The sequence below is a fragment of the Impatiens glandulifera genome, chromosome 5 (genome assembly GCF_907164915.1).
Source record: "Impatiens glandulifera chromosome 5, dImpGla2.1, whole genome shotgun sequence".
NCBI lineage: Eukaryota > Viridiplantae > Streptophyta > Magnoliopsida > Ericales > Balsaminaceae > Impatiens > Impatiens glandulifera.
The window spans coordinates 46,124,149-46,146,165 of record NC_061866.1 but is presented as its reverse complement, the minus strand read 5'-3'; the positions used below and the strand labels follow the sequence as shown (position 1 = coordinate 46,146,165).

Below are 22,017 nucleotides of genomic sequence, written 5' to 3'. Positions count from 1 at the left end.
AATTTTTTTAGTTTTTTTTATTATTATTATTATGTAAAAATTTTTTTGATTAAGTTAGCTATTTTATTTTTTATTTTAAATAAAAATATTTTAATAGTCATACAAATTACACTACAAGTGTATCTCTCTTTCAATACATGTTACAACATCTTCACAAACTATAAAATTGTGAAAAGAGTACTTTTGGTAAAATGGTAAAAAAATTAAAAAAAAAATAGTGACAAATTATGATAGAAAACAGACTAATAATTACATTAATTATCTTGTAGGTCACATTTTAATTTTCTGTCAATTCAACATTTCTACATGAATATTTAAAAGTTGTAGCTACTTTCATTGATCAACCAAACATGCTAATTGGAAAAACATAAAGTACAAACTAATGAGAATGCATTCTATGGACAGCAACCCCACAAGTGTAGTGTAGTCAAATGTCCTATAAGTACACATTATTTATGGCATGATACATGCTTACTCTTTTATTTACTTTGAAATACATATTATCAAATAATTTTAAATATTATAATAATATAATTATTATATTATAATATATATATAATTATAAGCATTAAATAAAATATGTAAAATTAATTAAGTAATAAGAATCATACTTAATTAGGTCTGGCTTGAATTTTTTTTTTCTATTAGTCCTAAGATGATAATTTGAAATCGCCTTGTTAACCAATTCGAACCGAATTGATTTTTCTGTTTTGACTGGAATCGGAAAACAAAATATGTTGAGCGAGGTTTAAAAGGTTTAAAACGGGATAATATTTATATGTCTCACAAGTCACCTATCCCTGAAACAAAAATATGCAATTATTTTTTAATGATAATTATTTAAAATAATTAATATACATACTTATTTAATATCATCATTATTTTTTCCACTAGAATTAATGCAATAGAATTATAAATCATTAATATTTTCATAATTTATAATTATAATTATATAAATTATTTTATTATTTATTATATTTTAAATTTAAACTATTTTTTGTTTCAGCGCACCATGGAGAAATCCCGTCACCAATTGGGCTGGAGAAGCTAATGTGTTTCTCCAAACCGAACCACCCTTTCTTCGATTTCGAGGAATCCCGCATAATATCGTTATATCATATTTCTTTTAAAAAATTATTTAACAAAATTATATAAACTAAATATATGACAAAATTATATAAACTAAATATATGAAAATTTATATTATTATAAAAAAATAAATTTAATAGTATTATAAAATATAAAATTTAAAAATATTATATATTTAATTATGTTAAAGAGTGTTTTAAGCATAATCATAATATTAGAACTGAAAACACAAAACACAAAGTATAAGCACCTTTCACGCTACAACAACATTACGCATTATAATATAATATTGACATTATATTTCTAAGCAACCAAATTCACAAATTGAATTCATTTATTATTCAACAAAATCAAGTAAAATTATGTATAACCTAATTTTAATGGGATAAGTAGACTTGGATCTTGATTTAATTTAATTTGTGTATATGAAATGAAATATACTAACACTCCAGACCAGTCTCTCTCACAGTAGTCACACAGATCTCGTATTCTCGTTTTCCTTCAAAAAGCTTCGATTTTGCTTTCATGGTGGGTGACCTCTCCTCCTCCTTCACCCTTGCTTGCCCCTAATTCTCTCACATAGTATCGGTTACAAATCCTAGATTACAGTCTATTCTTCCTCTTTCACAAGTATAGTTCAGTGAAAATCGGAGATATGTCTTCACAAGGCTCCAAAATGTCCAGACCTTCTTCAAGGATGCATAATCAATCCCACGGAACAACAACAACAACAACGCCCCCCTCAAGATCTTCTCTCTCCTCCCATCTCGCCATGATTGAGCTCAAGCAAAGGATCCTCACTTCTCTCTCTAAGCTTTCAGATAGAGACACCTACCAGATCGCCGTTGAAGACCTAGAGAAGATTATCCAGGACGTCTCCCCTGATGCCCTATCAATGCTCCTCAATTGTCTCTGCGACGCCACCATTGACCCCAAACCCGCCGTTAAGAAGGAATCCCTCCGCCTCCTCGCCGCACTCACATCTACCCATTCCGACTCCACCGCCGCCTATTTGACCAAGATTATCTCCCACATTGTGAAAAGACTCAAGGATTCCGATTATGGAGTCAGGGATTCTTGCAGAGACGCTATTGGGGCACTATCAGCGCAGTATCTTAAAGGAGACAACAGTACTGATAATGGTGGTCTTGCGTCAGTTGTTACTCTATTTGTTAAGCCACTGTTCGAGGCAATGAGCGAACAGAACAAAGGGGTTCAGGCTGGGTCCGCTATCTGCTTGGCTAAGATGATTGAATCTGCTTCTAATCCTCCACTTGCTTCATTTCAGAAGATTTGTCCAAGGGTCTGCAAACATCTCAACAATCCCAACTTCTTAGCCAAAGCATCATTGTTGCCTGTCGTTTCAAGCTTGTCTCAGGTTTGTTTGTTAATGATTGATTTATGAAGTTCTTAATAATGTTCTTGATATTATATTGTGTATTGATTGCTATTTGGTTATCCCATAATGTTGAAATTAAGATTTTAATGGTTTTTATTTTTGCATGAATTATACAGACACTAATATTTGCTCAGAATTTCACATCATGTACAATGATTAGGTTGGTGCTATTCCATCTCAGAGCTTGGAACCTCTTCTACAAAGCATCCATGATTGCCTTGGAAGCACGGAATGGGCAACTCGTAAGGCTGCTGCTGAAACATTGATCTGTTTAGCATCGAACTCCAGCGATTTGGTAATGGACACGGCAGCATCGACTCTGACAGTGCTGGAGGCTTGTCGCTTTGATAAAGTAATTTATGATATCTTTATTTCACCAAGCAGATTAACTGTTTTAGCTTATTTAGTGTTGTCTCTAGATTAACATTTTCGCGGGGTTTAATCAATAACAATTTCACCTCTTGGTAAAAGAAGATGATGAATTAGGCAACATAAGATGATTAGGCTTATTGAGTTTCCACCCAAATCATTGTTGAAAGGGAAAAGTTTTAGAATATACTCTATTGTTTGTTATATGATGAGGGTCATAGCGATGTGATGTTGAACTAGCCTTCTACAAGGAAGAAAATACTCTTTCTCAAATATATATGAAAGATAATCATTTAGAGCATCTTCAATGTGTACAAGTAAAACTGTAAAGATATCTGTCAACTGTAGAGACATATTTAGAAAGAAAGAAAAAAAGGTATATATCATTCCTCTTCTTTTCCAGATTAAACCTGTCAGAGATAGTGTCACGGAAGCACTACAGTTGTGGAAAAAGATGGTTGGAAAAGGTGGAGATGGCGCTTCAGATGATCAAAAAGCTTCATCACACGGTAAATCACCAGAAATTTCCTTTTGATTTTGATTTTTGATATTTCTTATAATAACCAATTTGTAACACTTTTATCCCCAACTCTGGATAAGAAATCGTCGATAAACCAATTTACCTCCCACTAATCATACCATATTTGCTTTTTTGGCCTTTTATCCCATAGATAGTGAAACTAGCGAAGCAGCTGCAGCTCAGCCAGGAATGAAAGACCAGAGTGAAAGAGGAGGTAGTGCGCCATCAGCTAAGGATTCATCCCGTGGATCATCTCCTTCAGATTCCAGTTCCAAGGGAAAGACTGCCAACATTCTGAACAAAGCAGTTGGGATATTGAAAAAGAAGGCACCTACTTTAACCGACAGAGAATTGAATCCAGATTTCTTCCAGAAACTTGAAACAAGAGGTTCCGGTGATTTTCCTGTAGAGGTTGTTGTGCCTCGCCAGCATCAGAACCAGTCTAGCACACAGAAACCGGAAGAATCAGAGGAACTAATAAGCACGGAGACAATGAGAAATAGCATGCCCAATGAAGTAACTGCCAATTCTAGAGTAAGTGCAATTGGACATTCGAGACAACAAGACTCCGATGATTTTGCACGTGACAAATTGGGAGAAGAGAGAGATAACGGTAAAGATTCTCGAACAAATTGGTTGGCCATCCAGAGACAACTGCTACAGCTGGAGAGACAACAATCTCATCTTATGAATATGTTGCAGGTACAATACATTTTTACCAAAAAATTTTTATCACATCACCTATCATTTCAACTATATAGTAACTTAATTTATCAATCAAAATACATTCACTTTACTTTTTATAATATTTAAATACAAAAATACATTTTAGTAATTTAACCCAAATAATCTAAAAAAGCCACGTTTTCATCCAACAATATTTTGATTTCATAACCTAGGTTTGCTTCAAATAACCCCCACATCAAACTACCTCCAACAGTTATAAGAGATTCTTCATCTATTTGCATCACATCACCTTTTTATAAGAAAAGTTAATTCTGGTTGCAGGATTTCATGGGTGGGTCTCATGATACAATGTTGACTTTGGAAAGCAGAGTGCGTGGTCTGGAAAGAATTGTGGAAGACATGGCAAGAGACCTGTCAATATCTTCCTCCGGTCGAAGAGGCTACGAAGGATCTTCTAGCAGGCTATCAAGCAATTACAACGGTTTTCCTCCGGATTACCCTAGCGGTAAGATTGGATGGTCTTGGGGTGAAAGGTTTAGCCAGTCAAGAGGAGGAAGGGCCCCTCCTTCTTGGCGATCGGATGGTTCTGATGCTTGGGATTTTCACACCCATGAAAAGAACGGATCGAAAAGAACCTTAGGAGGAAGAGTTGCACCAATTGATGCTAGATCGCCAAGATCTGAGCATGAAAATGAACAGATAAGTGGTCGGAGAGGGTGGGATAAAGGTGCTGGACCAGTTCGGCTGGGTGAAGGTCCTTCTGCAAGGAGTGTATGGCAAGCTTCAAAGGACGAAGCAACTTTGGAAGCAATTCGTGTTGCTGGCGAGGATAATGTTTCTGGGAGAGGTGGTGTTGGTGGTGGTCCTGTAATAGCTATCCCAGAATTAACTGCAGAAGCTATGGGGAATGACGAAAACAACAACAATGTTCCAGAGAGGGACCCTGTATGGACTTGTTGGAGTAATGCAATGGATGCACTTCATATGGGTGATATAGATTTAGCTTATAATGAAGTTTTGTCGACGGGCGATGACCTTTTGCTTGTCAAGTTAATGGACAGAACAGGTGCTGTAATCGATCAACTCTCTAACGAGGTTGCAATCGAGGTTTTGCATGCTGTTGCTCAGTTTCTCCAGGAGCAAAACGTTTTCGACATCTGCCTTTACTGGATCCAACAGGTATCAATCACTTCTTTTCAATCATGTTGTTATTCAAAGACAGGATATTGTTTTTTGATTTCTGGTTTTTCTTTTTGTTGTTTATATTGAACAAAACAACAGTTAACAGATATGGTGGCTGAAAATGGACCTGATGTATTTGGGATTCCAGAGGAAGTTAAAAGAGAGGTTTTGGTGAATCTTCAGGAAGCCGCTTCAACATTCGATCCACCCGAGGACTGGGAAGGTGCTGCACCTGATCAACTGTTTGTGCAGTTAGCATCAGCATGGGGTATTAGTAAGCAACAACATAAGTAGTAGTTTGTTCCTATTTGAGGTGTTGCATTTCCTTGCCATATTTCATTGGTTTTGAAATTAGGGTTTGTATCAGTTTGAGTTTGCAATGTGGGGGAGTAGTCATCAATATATTGGAATCTGATTTGTGTTTTTGCTTGTTGGTTTGTTGCTGCCTAAACATGATAAATCATAAATCCAATCTCTTGTATTTTTAAATATAAAATTTATGAAAAACAAAATACTATTAAATGATTTAAATTAAACATAACCAAATCACTAACCCTAGCAACACATTGTTGATTTGGAAATAACATTTTGACTAAAGGGAGATAATAAGAAAGGCAACTTACTCAATATGATAAATTCTGATAATGAAATGGTACAAGAAGAACTACATGCCTTGCTATATATACAGTGGAGGGTGGCTTTCATCAGTTAACTAATAATACCACCAAACAAAAGCAAAAAGGATAATAAGAGAAGCAATTGGCAAACACACTCCAGTTCAACTTCAGTACAAAAAGAAGACCACCTTCAACAAAACAAAGACATTGGTGGTACTGGTATTGTACTCCGTTTCTTGTGTGATCGAAAACAAATCCCATGCTTGTGCGGAACTCTTACTTGGCAGCGTACCAACTTTGAGCGCATTTTGCATCAACGGAAAGGTCAACCTTAAGAGAGAATCCTCCGTTGAAGGGATGGGCCATACAGTCAACAACAATTGCCTTTGCTTCCTCAGATGACTCGGTAGGCCCTTCAAGGATTACTTCATCGTGAACCTGTTCCAAAAGAAAACAATTTCTCTCCTCAAATATTCCTGCATTTCTTTCTTCTAGCTAGCCACACTAAGGTAGAAGAAGAGAAAGACGGCTTACTTGTAAAAGAAGCTTCCAACCTAGTTCTTTAAGACGCTCATTAGTTGATATTTTCAACATAGCACACATTGCGACATCAGCAGCACTACCCTGTTGTTTTAATTAGTCAAAATCAGAAATGATATATAAATGGAAATGCACATAATAAGAAGTAAATCCGCATAATATGACCTGCACTGGGGTGTTGATGGCAGCCCTTTCGATATGACCTTTATGAGAATAACTTGCATTAACCATTGAAGGAAACCGTCTGGCACGACCTAGAAGGGTATGAACACATCCATGTTCCAGAGCTTCTGCCTTACGCTTCTCCTGCCATTTCAACACCTCCTTTCTATCTCTATACCACCGCTGAACTGTCTCTTTTGCTTCCTTAACAGAAACCTAGGAGTAGTAGGTGAAGAAATATATCAATATATATTCTACTGGACGCTGAAAATTACTGCAGAATTTTGTAGTTAACAAACTCATAAAGAAGAATACCTTCCAATCACGGGCAAGACCCATTGGAGTTTTTCCGTATGCAATGGAAAAGTTGAGCATCTTTGCCTTTCTTCTTTCCGAACCAAAAGCATCCTAATAGAGAAAAATATAAAGCAAATTAGAAATTGCAAATGCAATATTAACAAAAATAACAGTTTACTAAGTCTTATAGTAAAAGAAAATAAAAAACAAACAGTCCATAAACTAGCCAATTGTTCCAACTAGAAAGAACTTAATATATATTGTTAGAGTTTTTGGCGAAAAGGTAGCGTTTATGATTGTCACTTTAACTTGAATCAGAGAAAAACTCCAGATGGTTTACCTTCAATAGAGGAACTGGAGGTTTATCTTCGCCTGGTTGAGGGTGCCATTCAAGAAGTACTTGCTCTTTTTCAACTGCTTCGCTAATATGGGAATACATATTCATTGCAGTCCTTGAATGGAAATCACCGCCAGCTTTAAAAGCTTCAAGCATACTCTTACAGTCAGCTAGATGGGCAAGAATCCGAAGCTCCAGCTACACACAAATTAATTATCAGAAAAAGAAAGAAATGAAGTTTATTTTATATACTTGAATAGTTTCCACTTACTTGTCCATAGTCAGCAACAATAAGAGAGTTTCCTGGAGCAGCAATAAAAGCCTGTCTAATCTTATATCTATCCTTCTCCAAAGCTGGTTGATTCTGATGTATAACGAAACAATTTTACGTTGGACAAAGAAAAAAATATATATACATTTATTTCAGCACGGCTTCAACCAATATCTACCTGCAAATTTGGTCGCCTGGCTGACAGACGACCAGTTTCTGTATTGATATTCAGGGAACAATGAACTCGACCATTCTTGCCCGATATGTGACTTCCCTATTGTACAAAGACCCATCCTTAAGAATATTGTGACTAATAGAGAATGTGTACATGACAGCAAAATGTAATTTTACCTGCAAGGGGAGGATGAAATTGGAAATCAAAGAATCAATGGAGCAAACTTTGCATAAAGCAGCAATGGCATGACAAGCCTTCTTCCCTTCTACCCCACCTCCAAATGCATTGTAAGCAGTACCATAGGAAGATATATCCTCGTCTGTTTTAGAGGATGAATTATCAGCTTCATCGTCAAATTCTGAAAAATCAAATTCTGAAGATATCTTCCCGGCAAGCCCCATTAAAGCATCTCCACTGACAGATGGCCAACCACTTGCTGTATACATCTCGGTTTTAATCTCCTTCTCAGCAATTCTTTGGAGCTTTATAGTGCGGAACTTTTTTGGAACTTTTTTTCCTTCTTCAATCACTTTATCCACATTAGGAACTTTAAAATCCTTCTCTTTTTCCCCATACTCATTTTGATTCTTGCTGCAGTAAAAAAAATATTCACAATCATGCACAAATACAAAGAATCCATTAACTAAAATAAAATTACACTTTACTTGCCTGTTCTGCGCATCGCCAAAGAACAGCTGGCGCAGTTGTGAATCACTTCCCACATTCATGTATTTTGCATCAGGACAATATTTAGAGGCCCAATTTCGGAACATATCAGCCGCAATCTGCTGCTCTTTTATAGCTATAGCCTCTATCTTAGCAAGATAGGCTCGATCAACCAACATCCCTTCAGTCTCCAATTCCACGAGAAGTTGACCAAACGGGCGCCAATATTTCTCATAGAAATCTAGCATAGTTCCTTCTCTAACTCCATTGACTTTCCATTCCTTACATGAAAGTTCTCTTCTTAGAATATAATAGAGTTCAAGTGTGCTTATTGAATCTAACGCCGAATAACAGATCCATGCTTTCCTATCTTCTCTTTGGAGATCCTCAACTGGCGGAATTACAACAATCTTTCCCTCTGATCCATCTTTCTTCATCTTTTTTCTTCCAAACAGTGTTTTCATTGACACTTTACTATTTTGATTGTCTCTTACCCCAAAAAGCTTTATTTCACGTGAAAGTGCTTCTAGAGAATACCCACCCTCTGTTTGTCTAGAAGAATCCCACAACCGAGCCATATGCATAGTGTCGGCATGAAAACCATTAACTTTGATTCCGTAGTTTTCTATGATATGCTTATCAAAGCTATAGTTGTGCCATACCTACACAGAAACAAACATAGACCACCTTATTAAATTCACATTTCTCCTTCTATGCTTAAAATGACACTAATTTTACCTTTTTTATAGACTGATCTTCAAAAAACGGAGCAAAAATATCTAAAAGTTCTTTTCCACCACCATCAAGAATGTCAACCCAAATACATGTCTTCCCCCCACCAAAATCAACTTTTGGTTCACAATAGATACTAAAACACGTTACTTCTCCATGATTAACAGGCGTTTCCTGCTTTACATCAATATTTGCCACCTGATAACAACAAACAGATAAATGAAGAAAATTAAACTAAAAATTTTGATTGAAACAGATAAAGCAAGATTTAGTAGAACTCGGGAATGGACATGCCTCTGTATCACATGCAAACACATGGTCCTTGTAATCATTTGTAAGCATGTTCACAACTTCATCTGCCATGGAGATATTGTTAACTACAAGAACCTTATCATAATGGTTAAGAAGCCTCTGACGAGAGAGTAATTGTTCTCTGTCATTTTCATTGAATGCACATAATGCCTCTTTTTTTGTGAATTCAACCTCCTCTATTTTTGTGAATTCAACCTCCTCATGTTCAACAGTGGGAAGAAGATGGGTTTCAAGATCAGTGCAGGTTTGAAGAGTTTGGGCCACTTGACAAATATGTGTTGCATCAAACCTATAGTTACTTGCACTGTGTGGTTGCTGTTGAGAAGAAGCTGAGTGGTTCAGATTCCGTGGCTTGGTGATTGTTTCCTTATCATGTTGTTTGATATTTCTCCAATAGTCACTGTTTTGCTTTTCTTTCCTTAGAGCAACCGTCTTTTCAACCCAAATCTCTTGAGGAGAATATGAAGTACAGCCTCCAGGAAATCTTCTCTGTCCAGTAGATGTCTCTTTCCCTGTGAGAACCATACGAGCCACCGATGATGATTTGGTGTCAAGGATGTCAAGTCTGTAATTTGTTCCCGTTGTTCCAGGGGCATTATTGGATTGTTTCCATCTTCCAATGGAGATTGCATGATCACCTAACCTGTAATTCAAAACAAATCGAATCAGATATGACATTTCAATCCTAAGAAAATCCCACAATCATCCTGAGCCCACTACTTCAAGCAACTTGAATCCCTATCTCCTTTTACAAAACTTGAATCCCTTCAACCAAATTTCATGTAATGGGTATTGAAATGTTGAGTCCAAAACCATATAGCACAAATATGTATAAAGTGTAAGAAAGAAATAAGGAAATGAAAAAGGTTTTGGGTTGACCTGTGGAGGGATGGTTCGGAATTAGCAGAAAGAGGCCGATGAAAGATAGAAGATGTGGCGCAAGAGCGAGAAGTGGCGAAGAAGAGAGTAGAACGGCATGGCTTAAAGGGGCCAATTTGGGGGGAAACCCCCATTGTCATGGCCTTCACAAGCCTTCCCAGCTTATTGCTCGAGAAGAAGACGCGATAAGCCGTCTTGATAAGCTTTTGGTGATGATATACTGTAAAATAACGGTACTAGGGTTCTACATGGGTTTAACGTTAAGCATAGATAGAGAGAAATGTGGCTGGCTCTCCACGTTAACCAGAGACAAAGACGCTGAGGCTGTTAAAACCCTTTTCTTCTTCTTTCCAAACCAAAATTATATATACTGTCAAACATTTCTCTCTCTCACTTCTCATTCAATTCCATACTAGGGTTCATAAAGATACGAAAATGCATCTTGTGTGGAAAATTTAAAAATAATATCCAAAATATTAAAAATATTGACTTTGTTTAATTTTAAAGTGTAATTTGACGAAATGACCTTAAAGATTGTCTTAATTTTAATGCGCTGGTGACCACTTTATATTTTTTTGACGAAATTGTCTCTGTCGCGAGACGTAAAAAGTCCACAATCGCGAGACGCAACCGGCATTCGCGAGACGAATATTTTTTTTCAAAAAAAAAAAAAAATCGTCTCGCGAATGCCAATTGCATCTCGCAACTGGGATTGCGTCTCGCGATTGTGGACTTTTAACATAGCATCCGATTGCGTAAAAAATACAAAGTGATCACCCGCACATTTTAAATTAGGCGGTGACCACAAATTCAAATAAGACAATCTTTAGGGTAATTCAGTCAAATTTCTCTTTGTCTAAGTGGGTCAAAAACTTTTAATTAATTTAGTTAACCACTTAACCTAGTTAAAATGTTAATATGAAAATACCAATATGCATAGAAAACTAACAGCCGTTTTATAAATTCTGTTAAGTCCAATAATTTTGAGCAAAACCTAAATATAAAAAAAAATGTTACAACACCCATATTTACACAGATCACAATTATGCTAAAAGAACAAAATCCCAGTTTACCCGTTCATTTTCTGCTTCTATAATACAATCGCCGGCAGGCGGCAGCGTCCGCCAACAAAAATAATTAAATAAATAAAACTCCCATTTAGCTATCATCATCGCCGCCGCCGTCGCCGCCTCATGAGGTGTTAAGCTCAAAAACAAACCCTAAACTAAAATTTGACAACTGAGCTCAAACAAGGAACCCTAATAAAGCAGCCCTCCTTCATTCTGCTTCATCCTCATCATCTCCATCCTCGTCTTTATCGCCGGAAGACAAAAACTCGAGTGCGGTCACCACGTCGCTGATTAGCGGCCGAGCATCGTCCTCTTCCTGCAGGCACATGGCTGCGATTGCAAGAGCTTGATACAATGCCCTTATTGGGTACTTTCCTTCTAACAATGGGTCTGCCATTAAACTAAATTTTCTCTTATCCTTAAACAACGGTTGTGCCTACAAAATGAAAATGAAAGATGTTGTTTTTCCTCAACTCAATCAAAACCCAAAAAGAAACATATACCCATGTGACAAGATTCTGTTCTTCACTAGGTCTTGAATTATCAATAACTCTCCTTCCCGTTATTATCTCCAAGAACACAACTCCATAGCTATAAACATCTGATTTTGTCGTTAACTGTCCGGTTAACGCGTATTCAGGTGCACAGTAGCCGTAGGTTCCCATCACTCTGGTCGAGACATGGGTCTTGTCCCCAGTTGGACCGAGCTTCGCCAGTCCAAAGTCAGATAACTTTGGGTTGAATTCTCCGTCCAAGAGAATGTTGGACGCCTTGAAGTCCCTATAGATCACGGGTGGATCGGCGGTTTCATGCAAATATTCTAATCCTCTTGCTGCACCTTCAGCAATCTTCATCCTGTTGCTCCATTCCAAAGGCTTCTTATTTTGAGCCAAATGATCTTGAAAGAATAGCCAAGAGTCAATCAATACAGACAATCAATAGCAGAAAGAATTGAAACATGAAGGGTACCGAGAAGGTGATCCTCAAGGGAGCCATTTGCCATATATTCATAAACCAATATTCTTTGAACACCTTCTGTGCAATAGCCTACTAAATTGACAAGGTTTTGATGGTGCAAAAGGCTCAATAATAACACCTCAATAAGAAATTCGCGATTTCCTTGAAACCCATTCCTGTTTAGCTGCTTCACAGCAACATCCTGTTTCCAATAACAAAAACAGATCAAGGGTTGTTTTTTTGTTCCTTCTTGATTCTCTTGAATTAACCATTACCTGGTTCATACTCTCGATGGTGCCTTTGTAGACGCGTCCGAAGCCACCTTCTCCAAGTAAACATTCGGGATTGAAGTTTTTGGTAGCAGCTGTGAGCTCCCTGAAGGTGAAATTTTTGGAAGTGATGTTGCCTTTGCCAATTTTGGCTATCTCTTCATTAATGTATCTTCTCTTGCTGGCATCTGCACTTCTTTTTTTTCAGAATTTAAAAATGTGAAGATTCCAAAGGAAGAAGATATTAATATATACCACTTTTCATGGACATGTTGCCAAATGAAGATAACTTCTTAGCATTATGAAGGGTTTGCCTCAATGATTTTCCTTTGGCCTTCTTCTCTTTACCATCGGGATCTTTCCTGCAACACCCGAAGCAGTTCTTCATTGTTCCTTAGAGTTTCAATTACACACACCTGAACATTTGATTTATCCTCTTCTCTAGCTAGCTGTTTGCCATCCTGATTACGATCTTCAATTGAAGAGCAACATACAACAAGCAAACAGCTAAACCCAGGTTTTTCCTTGAAGTTTTTATTTTCTTTTTTTGGTTTCTGAAGAAACCAAAAAAGAAAATTGTCTTCTTCATGACTGGAATAACTTCATCAACATCCTGTTTGGATTAGTGTTTGGAAATGGATGACTTGGTCAAATTTTTACCAATCTCAGTGGCAAAAAGATAACCATCAATTATTTTATCAATTTGTTGTAGTGTTAGTTAAATCAATGGTTAATATTGAAGATGAGAAAATTAAGGAAAATCCCCCTCCCCTTCAGTTTGGTTCTGTTTATCCTTAAATATAAGGAAAATACTTACTCACATAATCTATCATTAACTGATTTATCCAAATTCAATAAAAAATATCATAATCTTTCCAAATATCTGAAAAAGCATATATTCAAGAATATTTGGTCCATGTTAATGAATATGGGAACAAGAGTCTAGCTTCTTCTCATTGAATAATCAAAATATCATACACAGGAGAATCAAGCTGCTTACTTTAGCCTATATGAACATCATTTAGAGTGAAAGTTTATGTCTTAATCCTCTGTTTTGCCACTTCACCTCTTAATTGTGAATCAAAGATGGGTTATCCCGATTCCATCTTCTACTTCTCTAGTATATCATCTTGTCATACCAATGATAGAAACTGTTTTTCTTGACACTTTTTCAAATTCATTACCAAATTGGGGTTTATGAGAAGAAATCCTAAGAGAAAAATGATTCAAAGCACTCCCTTTTGCACCTTTTCAATTTTACAGAAAATTAGACAAGGTTGATTTTAGACTAAACCAGGACTCACAATTTTTTTCATAGGTAAAGTAACAATGTGATTTTCCATATATTGAAACTAAAGAAGGAATTGAAGTGAAACTTATAATGTATCATCATCCATCCCCGTAAATTAGTTTATCATCGACCAACTTTCAATCTACGTTTAATTAAATTGTAATGATGTAGGTAGAAGTATATAACCGTTAACAAATAAAGATATAAAAACATTAATCATATCCGAGTTGAAAATTTTAAATATTTTACAGCTTTTGTTAGTTGTATGCTTTAAATATTAAATATATGTTAATAACTTTGATATTAAATAACACTTGTATTACATAAAACTCTAAAGAATTTTAAAAATAATTTGTCATTATTACATAAACTAGTATGATGCAAATACATTTACACGAATAAAAATATAGTTAAAATATTTTTTTATCTATAAATATTTTAAATAAAATTAATATTATTTAAGTATAATTAATTTAAAATTGGTTTTAGTTTGTAAAAATTAAGTTTAATTTTAAACTTAATATTAACCTATATTTTATCCCCTTGACACCTCACTTAATCCCTCAATTGATCATATATCTTTTTTATCCCCTTCAAGAACCACCATCAATTTTAGTCGACCTCGATTGATGACACATCTTTTATCTCCACCCGCATGACCTCCATCTCATGGCATAACACTTTCAAATGCTCGTCAAACCAACCACTAATTCCGACCTCTCACTCGACAAACCACCCACCACCCGACTTTTATCTCGTGACCTCACATTTCCAGATGTCTCGTATCCTTTGTTTAAAAGTTGCGTCTAAATTTACATGTTGTTTTGGGATTCGAACCCTAGTGTCATACATAAAAATGTGAACACTTTAACCCTGGGATTCGAACCCTAGTGTCATACATAACAATGTGAACACTTTAACCCGTTAAACCACTTAAGATTCTTGAAATAATTTTATGAGTGTATATATATATTGTATTTAATATTTATTATTAATTAGTTGATTTTTATATTAATAAAGAAAATATTATATATATATATATATATTATAGAGAAAAAAATGTATAATAAAAGATAAAATGTTTTATATAAAATTAATAATGAAAATAATATAATATATATAAATTATTAATAAAAATATATATTTTATGATTAGTGAGAATATATATAATTAATGAGAGAGAAAATAATTAGAAAAAAAAAGATAAAATATATTTATAATCTTTAAAATTTAAAATTTAATTAAGAAAAAGAGAGTAAGAGAAGAGAAAATAACTGATGACGTTAATTATACTTAAGGATGACGTGGATTAATGTGGTATTGGTTGACTTTAAGCATCATTATAGATAAATTAATTTTTTTTTTAAAAATTCTAAAAGTTAATATTTTATAATGAATAATTTATATTTATTCACCAGTTTCTTATACACATTTTATATTTACATTAAGATATAAATAAATATATTTATAAATTGGCAAGGTTGCGTGATAGTGAACTAAATTCATATATAATAAATTTAAATTTAAGAATTCAATATTTAAAATTTAAAGTAAGTACACTTGAATTTAACTGACTTTTTAAATTAAAAAGTCAATAAATAAAATAATTAATGATATAATTTATGAGAATAGTATTAAATAGAGAGAGATATAATAATTAATCTTTTGATCAAACAATTTGGAAGGCCGTCGGTGGTCTTTGGCAGAAAGAGAGAGAGAGTACAGTGCTGCTGAGAGAAGAAGAAGATCGCAACAGCGGTTAATGGTAATGGAATCTCCGTCGAAGAATTTGGCGCTGTGGATTTTCCTTTGGGCACTGTTTATGACCTCCGGCGTTGTGACTGCATGGACCGGCGAAATCCGCGGCAGAGTCGTTTGCGACGTTTGTGGTGATTCCTCCGTCGGCCCCGGAGACCATATCTTAGAAGGTCTGATATTATTATTATTATTATTATGTTGATTGATTGTTTCTATCTTAATTTCTTACTTTTAGGGCTGAAAAAATTAGGGAGGGGGGAATCATATTATCTTATTTGTCATTTACAGTATGAATTGGATTGAATTGGATGGAATTGGATGGATCATAATACTGTATTAGATTATTTTTGTTAATTTCAAGTCCTGAATGCAATGCGATGGTGGTGGTGGTGGTGCAGGTGCTGAAGTGGCTGTTCTTTGCATAACAAAATCAGGGGAAGTTCTGAATTATCAAGCATTCACAAACGCAAGAGGTATATATTCAGTTGCAGAGACTATGTCAGAAAGCGAGCGATGGGATGCATGTTTGGCCAGACCCATCAGCAGCTTCAATCAAGCCTGTTCCAAGATTCCGTCCGGCAGCAGCCGAGGGGGTGTCAAGTTCACCTATAGCCGCCCTTCCGGTTATTCTCACACTGTTAGACCTTTCGTCTATCGTCCCATCGACTCCCCAACATACTGCATGTGAATTCAGTGTGTGGTAATGGCATACAAAATATCATATACACTTGAAGTTGGTGATAGATCAGGCTTATCAGCTGCTGGTTTAATGTTTAAATTATCTGCAAAGAAACTAATTTCAGCTTTTTGTCAATTAAGTGTTTATATCAATTATTATGCTGAAATCAAACCATGCCCCTTTGGCCTATCTAGCTAGTATCACTCTCAATTTTGTCTTCATTGCAAAGATTTTGGATGTTATAGCTCTACTTGATCATACTACAAATTGTTAATCTCACAATCAAACTTATACTTCAGGTGAAATAAGTTCTTAATGTGTATAAATGTATGTGTTCTAGCATCTACAATGAACACAATTTTCACAATATAGCCCTAAAACTGATCAATTCACAATCAGGGTTTAGGGCATACTAGTTCCATCACCATCGATAATCAAACAAACACACTGAAGGTAATGCCCTAGAGGGGAAGAGTATTCTTCTGTTTTTAGCCATTCAAGGCTCAATATTGATTATTGAGCACAAATTGTCTATATTCATTTTATATATAACAGTATAGCACCCAACAATTATTCAATTTTAGTTAAAACATTATACTACTTAGTTTGAATTACACTAGCTAGACAGGAAAACTTATTTTTTTTTTTAATTACAAATAAAATACTGTTAAAAATGTTTTGATCTCTTAAATTTAAACCTAATTCTTCATTTTTTTTCCCATCTCTTAATTTAAAACATGAGCATGACTTCTATACCATATATTTACAAGAAGGCGGAGGTCTCTTACACGATTTTCCTTAACTATCATCTTACTATGCACTCTAGAAGAAAACAAACTTCTATTCTCTTATTATTAAAAACGATAAAGTTAAAATAATATATTCCCCAAAATGGATAATGTCATAAATTGACATTCTTCAAAGAAATGTTCATATATATCTATAGGAGTAGAGCTGCAGTCCCATAACATATAAATGTAATTATAGATAGACAAAACGAACTTGCATAACATATTAATGTAATTAAAGATAGACAGAACGAACTTGCAATCAGAGAATAACTAGAAAGTACTTTGTAGTAAAATGGTAATAAAAGACAACTAAAGAAAATAAGATCAAATGTGCCTCGACACATGATGTGGGACACATCATTTCCATCCTCTTAAAATTTTCTCGTACGTTTCGACCCAACTTTATTTGTCTTACTCCATAGCTGCAAATAATTTTTGGATCCCTTCATCATTGCCTTCTAGTAAACATATTTGTGGAACTTTGCATTTATGATATTTTGTATATTTATCTCCACATTTGTAACGTAGCCCCTTTTCTCTTCTAGCTTGATAGAATGTTCCTTTGTGTGATTCCTTCTGAACTCATCGATCGTGTAATCATTATTATGAACGAATATGCTCTAATACAACTGTAGTGTCCCGTTATAAATGTAACATATAAACGTAACTAGAGAAAGAAGATCAAATATGCTCGCAACAAGAGCAAGACGGTATCAAAGAGAAGATTGTGTAAGATTCATCTTCGTTTTTAGCTTTAGAGGAGGAGGAATAAACTATATTTTTTATTTTGAAAATTAAATAGTTCTATAAATGGGAAAATCAAATAAAAATAAACATTAATTAATTACCTCTCTCGCCGTGCATTGCAGTGCAGTGCCCACTACCCATTCATTCTTCTTATAATTTTTGTTTCTTTTATCTTTCTGTTTCAGTCTGTTGGCCAGCTGTCAAAAAGTTGTTGTAACCGTAAAAGAATCTCAACACTTTTATGATCTTGTAATGAAATAGCAGTAGCCTTTGTTTTCTATTCTCTCTTCGTCTTCTCCGGTGGTAAGGTAGGTTTCTCTTTTCACCTCATTGCCTTCTTTCGTTCTTCAAACACTAGTAAGTATTACACTGTCTATGGAATCCTGTTAATGTTACAGGCTTACAGGTACTTCAACTTTGCGATTATGGACAATAATCGCCTTTTCGAGATCCAAGGACTAGAAGAAATGTTCACCATATCGCCTATTGAAATGAGTTTTATTATTCAGTGTGCTTCTGGTGTTATATCTAGGTCCACCACGACAACACCATCCACTACTCAGTTTAAATTATCAAAATATACTCAGTTGATGACTTCAGATCAGCCAGGGGCATTCATTCAGATCATATATCCTTCAATTTCTGATATCCAGCATCATAATGGACAACTGCTTACCTGTATTTCAACCATGGCAGCAAATGCCTTTCCATTAGCTTCAAACGAGCCATCTGCTAGAGGTTACTCTCGCGAGCAGAGATCGTACGAGTATAAGAGTCAATTTGCGAAGGCTGCACTTGGATTCGCAAAGCTCAGAGCAGTTGTGGAAGCAAGAGACGGTAATGTTGATGCTATCGATGTCTTATTTGGTAGAATGTGGGGACTTGAGATATCACAGGTCAAATCTCTACCTCATATTCATGTCCAAGGTAGCGAGGTTGAGAAGATCTCTGCATTGGACGATCGTCCTTATCCGATGTTGAGAGGTCATCCTGCACACACTGGAGGATTTATCATAAACATGGCTGCTGATGAGGTATCGCCGGAGGCGATTGGATCAAACATGCCTATTAATTGGTGTCGTTTACTTGCGGCTGTTGAAATCTTTGCGTTTAATATGCTTCATCAAGGTTGTGATGTTGAGTATAAGAAGAATGATTCTGTTCGAGTTTATCTAGATGTGGTGGAAGGGTCCCAACCGGTGTATGTTAGGTCAGATGCTTGGGAGAATTTACTGATTGAAAAACTTTCTGAAGATGATTTGATCATGAACAAGTGGAAGAAGATCATATTGGTAGACCAATTGAGTAATGAATTGAAACAGGCTATTGATGTCATAAATCAATATAATCGCGACCTCCTTGCGTTACCAGTGAAGCACCAAGATCTTGATGATGATGATGCTGATTATTATTATTTGGACACGTATGGATTTACCTAAATCTAATGCAAGCACGCCTCAGGGTTATGTATAATTAAGTGCAAAACATGGACATGGTTGGTGTATGACAATGGTAAGTTTTTTTTATCCTTTTATTGCTTTTGATGTTGAAAATATTTTTGTGTTTATTCTAAGGTATGTATGAATTAATGGATACAACTATATGCTTTATGTTTTGTTTAATTATTTATTTGTCCTTTAAAAAAATATATTAAAATGATGATAATACAAAAACATGAAAATAAAATAAATAAAAATAAAAAACAAAAAATGTTACTGAATAGGTTATCGAGCCCGTAAGTCCTCGAGAAGAACGATTAACTCTCCGATGATCTCTACCGACTTTTCGAAATGAATATCAGAAAACATCATAATAATAACATTATGAATGATACAATCAGACGACTACGGTATGAATGATACAATCAGACGACTACGATCAATAAAAATTCGACGATATCTCTCAAACTAGATATTCCACCAAAAAATAATTAGGATGGTAACACAATTATGTAGGTCTGTCATATTTGCCGCAAAATCCAAATATTTCAACAGCTACTCAAAGACTCGGACATCACCCAATGAATCCTAGTGATACTTCACAAAAAATTTCAAATACTAGTCACCATCGATAATGCAAAAGGAAGTGAGTTGTCGATTAACCTCCTCGTGACATATACGACTAACCATAATACAACATTTTTCCATTAAATATCATCCGTAAAAATTCTACCGTGAATAATGTTTCATCCAAAACACGAGATTTTGAATGGAATCTTTGACTCCCAAAGTTTATCCCAACAAAAATTATATGAACTCATCTTAACGAACAACTTGCAGCAATGTCTCACATGGAAACTATTCATGTTTTGACAACGCATAACGTCTTGTTCAGACGGGGACATTTGTTTGCGTCTTACCAGAAGTAAACTCTACTATGAGGTGACCTCTCTATAATTTTTAATCTTTTTCTATATCTAATTCGACTAACGAACTCATTAAATCGATGATCAAACATGCCCTTAAATGTGACATTTCTACATATAGCAATATAAACAAACTCATTATACGTCATAACTAGACTTTTGATAATATACCAAATGTCGTCCCAAAAATTGATTGAAGAATCATCACCACAATGAATCTATATTGCTCACGAAAACTTTTCCACATATAATAAATTCTCTTCTAAATGCTACATTTCGCTGAATAATTAGACATTTTTGTGAATCAGCCAAACCAATCATAACCATACTTACATTTGATTATCGATGCTCAAAAACTATTCAGTTCCGTGACAAATTCAGAACACAATTTTGATAGAAAAGTCTTATTAAAGAAAATAAGATCTCGAATATCCAAACCTTTTTAATCTTTAAAACATTTAACTTTATCTAACTAACTAAATGACAAAACAATGAGTTAAAAGATTCATATAAAAATTTACACATTATTTTCTCATTTTCATCGCCATTCTTGGGAAAAATAAATAAAGACATCATATACGTGAGAATAAATGACAACATACTTTTAATGAAGATTAACCGACATCTTTTCGAGATTATTTTATTTTTCCAACTATAGAGTTACATTCAATTTTAGTAATTATTTATTTGTCTTTCATTTTAAAATTATTTATTGTAATATATTTGAAAATCTATTTTATCAAATTTAATTTAAAATTAAATGAAAATGAAATTAGCTAGAAAGCTTTTTTTAACACAATTTTGTCAATCACAATTCAATAATTCAATGAGTTAATTTGTTAAATGAACTATTATCTTATTCAATACTCAGCAAAATAAAACTAAATAACAAGATTTTGAAAAATATGAGAATCCTTGGACTATCCTTATCAAGAAATCACATAGCTCCTTAGTGTTTTTTTTTAATTATTACTAATTTTAGCCCACCGTCTAATTTATCTTAGAGCATTTTAATTGGAATCACTTCTGATACTTAGGTCGATTTATTTTAATAAGTTGCTAGTGATACAAGTAATTGAGATATTAATTAGAATAAATCCTGATCATATATATTTTCATCTAAGACAACAACTTGTTTCAAATATCTTTATATCTAACCGGGGACAATAATTTTATTTTATGTTGATTTAGTGAAGAAGATATCAAATAAATGTTCAATCTATCGTTAAAAATTAATTATAATTTATAATTTCTTTTATTAAGTTGCTAGTGATATATTTTGAGTTATTTTCACACCACTCATTTCATAATTTGTACTAATTTTTTTTTATGAGTTTCACAATTTAGTTATATCTTTACGATTAAATGAATTAACAAAATAAATTTTATCCTTAAAAATATAGTATTTACATGTATTAAAATAAAAAATATTTTAAATATTAATTACTATAATAATAATAAGAAATTAAATTGTATTAAAAGTGATAAATTATAAAATAGGTTTTCTGATACACGGTAATTAACTTGCAGTAATAGCAAACTGTAGCAGTTTATAAACTCTTGCTTCACGTAAGTGGAATAATAATATAATATAATTTATGAATTCTTCTTCTTTTTATATTATTATTTTGAAATCGACTTGATTCTAATTATTGTCTCTATTTGTTTACTGTTTTATAATATATATAAATTTTATTTGTTATCATTTGGCTTATTGTCGGTTGACCATAGATTCTCTATATCCCGTCTAGCATTCTAGTTTATATAAAATAATAATATTTATTATACTTCTCATTTTTTTATATTATGCCTCAATAAAATTAATAGATAATCCTTGCATTTTCTTAAATTAATAC

The 22,017-nt window shown here is 34.2% G+C and overlaps 4 protein-coding genes across 5 annotated transcripts; 2 read left to right on the top strand and 2 right to left on the bottom strand.

The window, feature by feature from the left end:
• Positions 1–1,541: 1,541 nt before the first annotated feature.
• LOC124940295 (microtubule-associated protein TORTIFOLIA1-like) lies at positions 1,542–5,673 on the top strand. Its single transcript, XM_047480805.1, has 6 exons — positions 1,542–2,467; positions 2,649–2,840; positions 3,261–3,366; positions 3,529–4,079; positions 4,386–5,243; positions 5,346–5,673. Exons 1-6 carry the CDS (start codon positions 1,745–1,747, stop codon positions 5,538–5,540), a joined length of 2,625 nt encoding a protein of 874 aa, XP_047336761.1. The 5' UTR covers positions 1,542–1,744; the 3' UTR covers positions 5,541–5,673.
• Positions 5,674–5,776: 103 nt separating this feature from the next.
• On the bottom strand, positions 5,777–10,591 carry LOC124940294 (DNA polymerase I A, chloroplastic/mitochondrial-like). 2 transcript variants are annotated; one of them, XM_047480804.1, is made up of 12 exons: positions 10,235–10,590; positions 9,338–9,998; positions 9,050–9,241; positions 8,315–8,973; positions 7,822–8,236; positions 7,649–7,744; positions 7,471–7,563; positions 7,203–7,397; positions 6,881–6,973; positions 6,569–6,781; positions 6,398–6,487; positions 5,777–6,301 (listed from the first exon to the last, which is right to left on the bottom strand). In XM_047480804.1, the coding sequence occupies exons 1-12, from the start codon at positions 10,372–10,374 to the stop codon at positions 6,140–6,142; spliced, it is 3,009 nt and encodes a 1,002-aa protein (XP_047336760.1). In that variant the 5' UTR covers positions 10,375–10,590; the 3' UTR covers positions 5,777–6,139. The 2 variants fall into 2 exon arrangements, with proteins under 2 accessions (XP_047336760.1, XP_047336759.1); XM_047480803.1 differs by having other exon boundaries at positions 7,822–8,973; positions 10,235–10,591.
• Positions 10,592–11,219: 628 nt separating this feature from the next.
• LOC124940297 (probable serine/threonine-protein kinase PBL23) lies at positions 11,220–12,499 on the bottom strand. Its single transcript, XM_047480806.1, has 3 exons — positions 12,274–12,499; positions 11,808–12,202; positions 11,220–11,740 (listed from the first exon to the last, which is right to left on the bottom strand). Exons 1-3 carry the CDS (start codon positions 12,305–12,307, stop codon positions 11,513–11,515), a joined length of 657 nt encoding a protein of 218 aa, XP_047336762.1. The 5' UTR covers positions 12,308–12,499; the 3' UTR covers positions 11,220–11,512.
• A 2,994-nt stretch (positions 12,500–15,493) lies between these two features.
• LOC124939927 lies at positions 15,494–16,611 on the top strand. Its single transcript, XM_047480391.1, has 2 exons — positions 15,494–15,749; positions 15,978–16,611. Exons 1-2 carry the CDS (start codon positions 15,584–15,586, stop codon positions 16,265–16,267), a joined length of 456 nt encoding a protein of 151 aa, XP_047336347.1. The 5' UTR covers positions 15,494–15,583; the 3' UTR covers positions 16,268–16,611.
• The last annotated feature ends 5,406 nt before the right edge of the window (positions 16,612–22,017 follow it).

What these genes read in the sequence shown, in the direction of transcription:
- LOC124940295 (XM_047480805.1), top strand. Translation starts at nt 1,745, where the DNA reads ATGTCTTCACAAGGCTCCAAAATGTCCAGACCTTCTTCAAGGATGCAT. An exon ending in TCGTTTCAAGCTTGTCTCAG is followed by an intron (nt 2,468 to 2,648) that starts GTTTGTTTGTTA and finishes TACAATGATTAG; the next exon opens with GTTGGTGCTATTCCATCTCA. An exon ending in TCAAAAAGCTTCATCACACG is followed by an intron (nt 3,367 to 3,528) that starts GTAAATCACCAG and finishes TTTATCCCATAG; the next exon opens with ATAGTGAAACTAGCGAAGCA.
- LOC124940294 (XM_047480803.1), bottom strand. Translation starts at nt 10,374, where the DNA reads ATGACAATGGGGGTTTCCCCCCAAATTGGCCCCTTTAAGCCATGCCGT. An exon ending in GTCTTGCCCGTGATTGGAAG is followed by an intron (nt 6,782 to 6,880) that starts GTATTCTTCTTT and finishes TACTACTCCTAG; the next exon opens with GTTTCTGTTAAGGAAGCAAA. An exon ending in CCATCAACACCCCAGTGCAG is followed by an intron (nt 6,488 to 6,568) that starts GTCATATTATGC and finishes TTAAAACAACAG; the next exon opens with GGTAGTGCTGCTGATGTCGC.
- LOC124940297 (XM_047480806.1), bottom strand. Translation starts at nt 12,307, where the DNA reads ATGGCAAATGGCTCCCTTGAGGATCACCTTCTCG. An exon ending in CCTTGAGGATCACCTTCTCG is followed by an intron (nt 12,203 to 12,273) that starts GTACCCTTCATG and finishes TATTCTTTCAAG; the next exon opens with ATCATTTGGCTCAAAATAAG. An exon ending in AACAGAATCTTGTCACATGG is followed by an intron (nt 11,741 to 11,807) that starts GTATATGTTTCT and finishes TTCATTTTGTAG; the next exon opens with GCACAACCGTTGTTTAAGGA.
- LOC124939927 (XM_047480391.1), top strand. Translation starts at nt 15,584, where the DNA reads ATGGTAATGGAATCTCCGTCGAAGAATTTGGCGCTGTGGATTTTCCTT. An exon ending in CGGAGACCATATCTTAGAAG is followed by an intron (nt 15,750 to 15,977) that starts GTCTGATATTAT and finishes GTGGTGGTGCAG; the next exon opens with GTGCTGAAGTGGCTGTTCTT.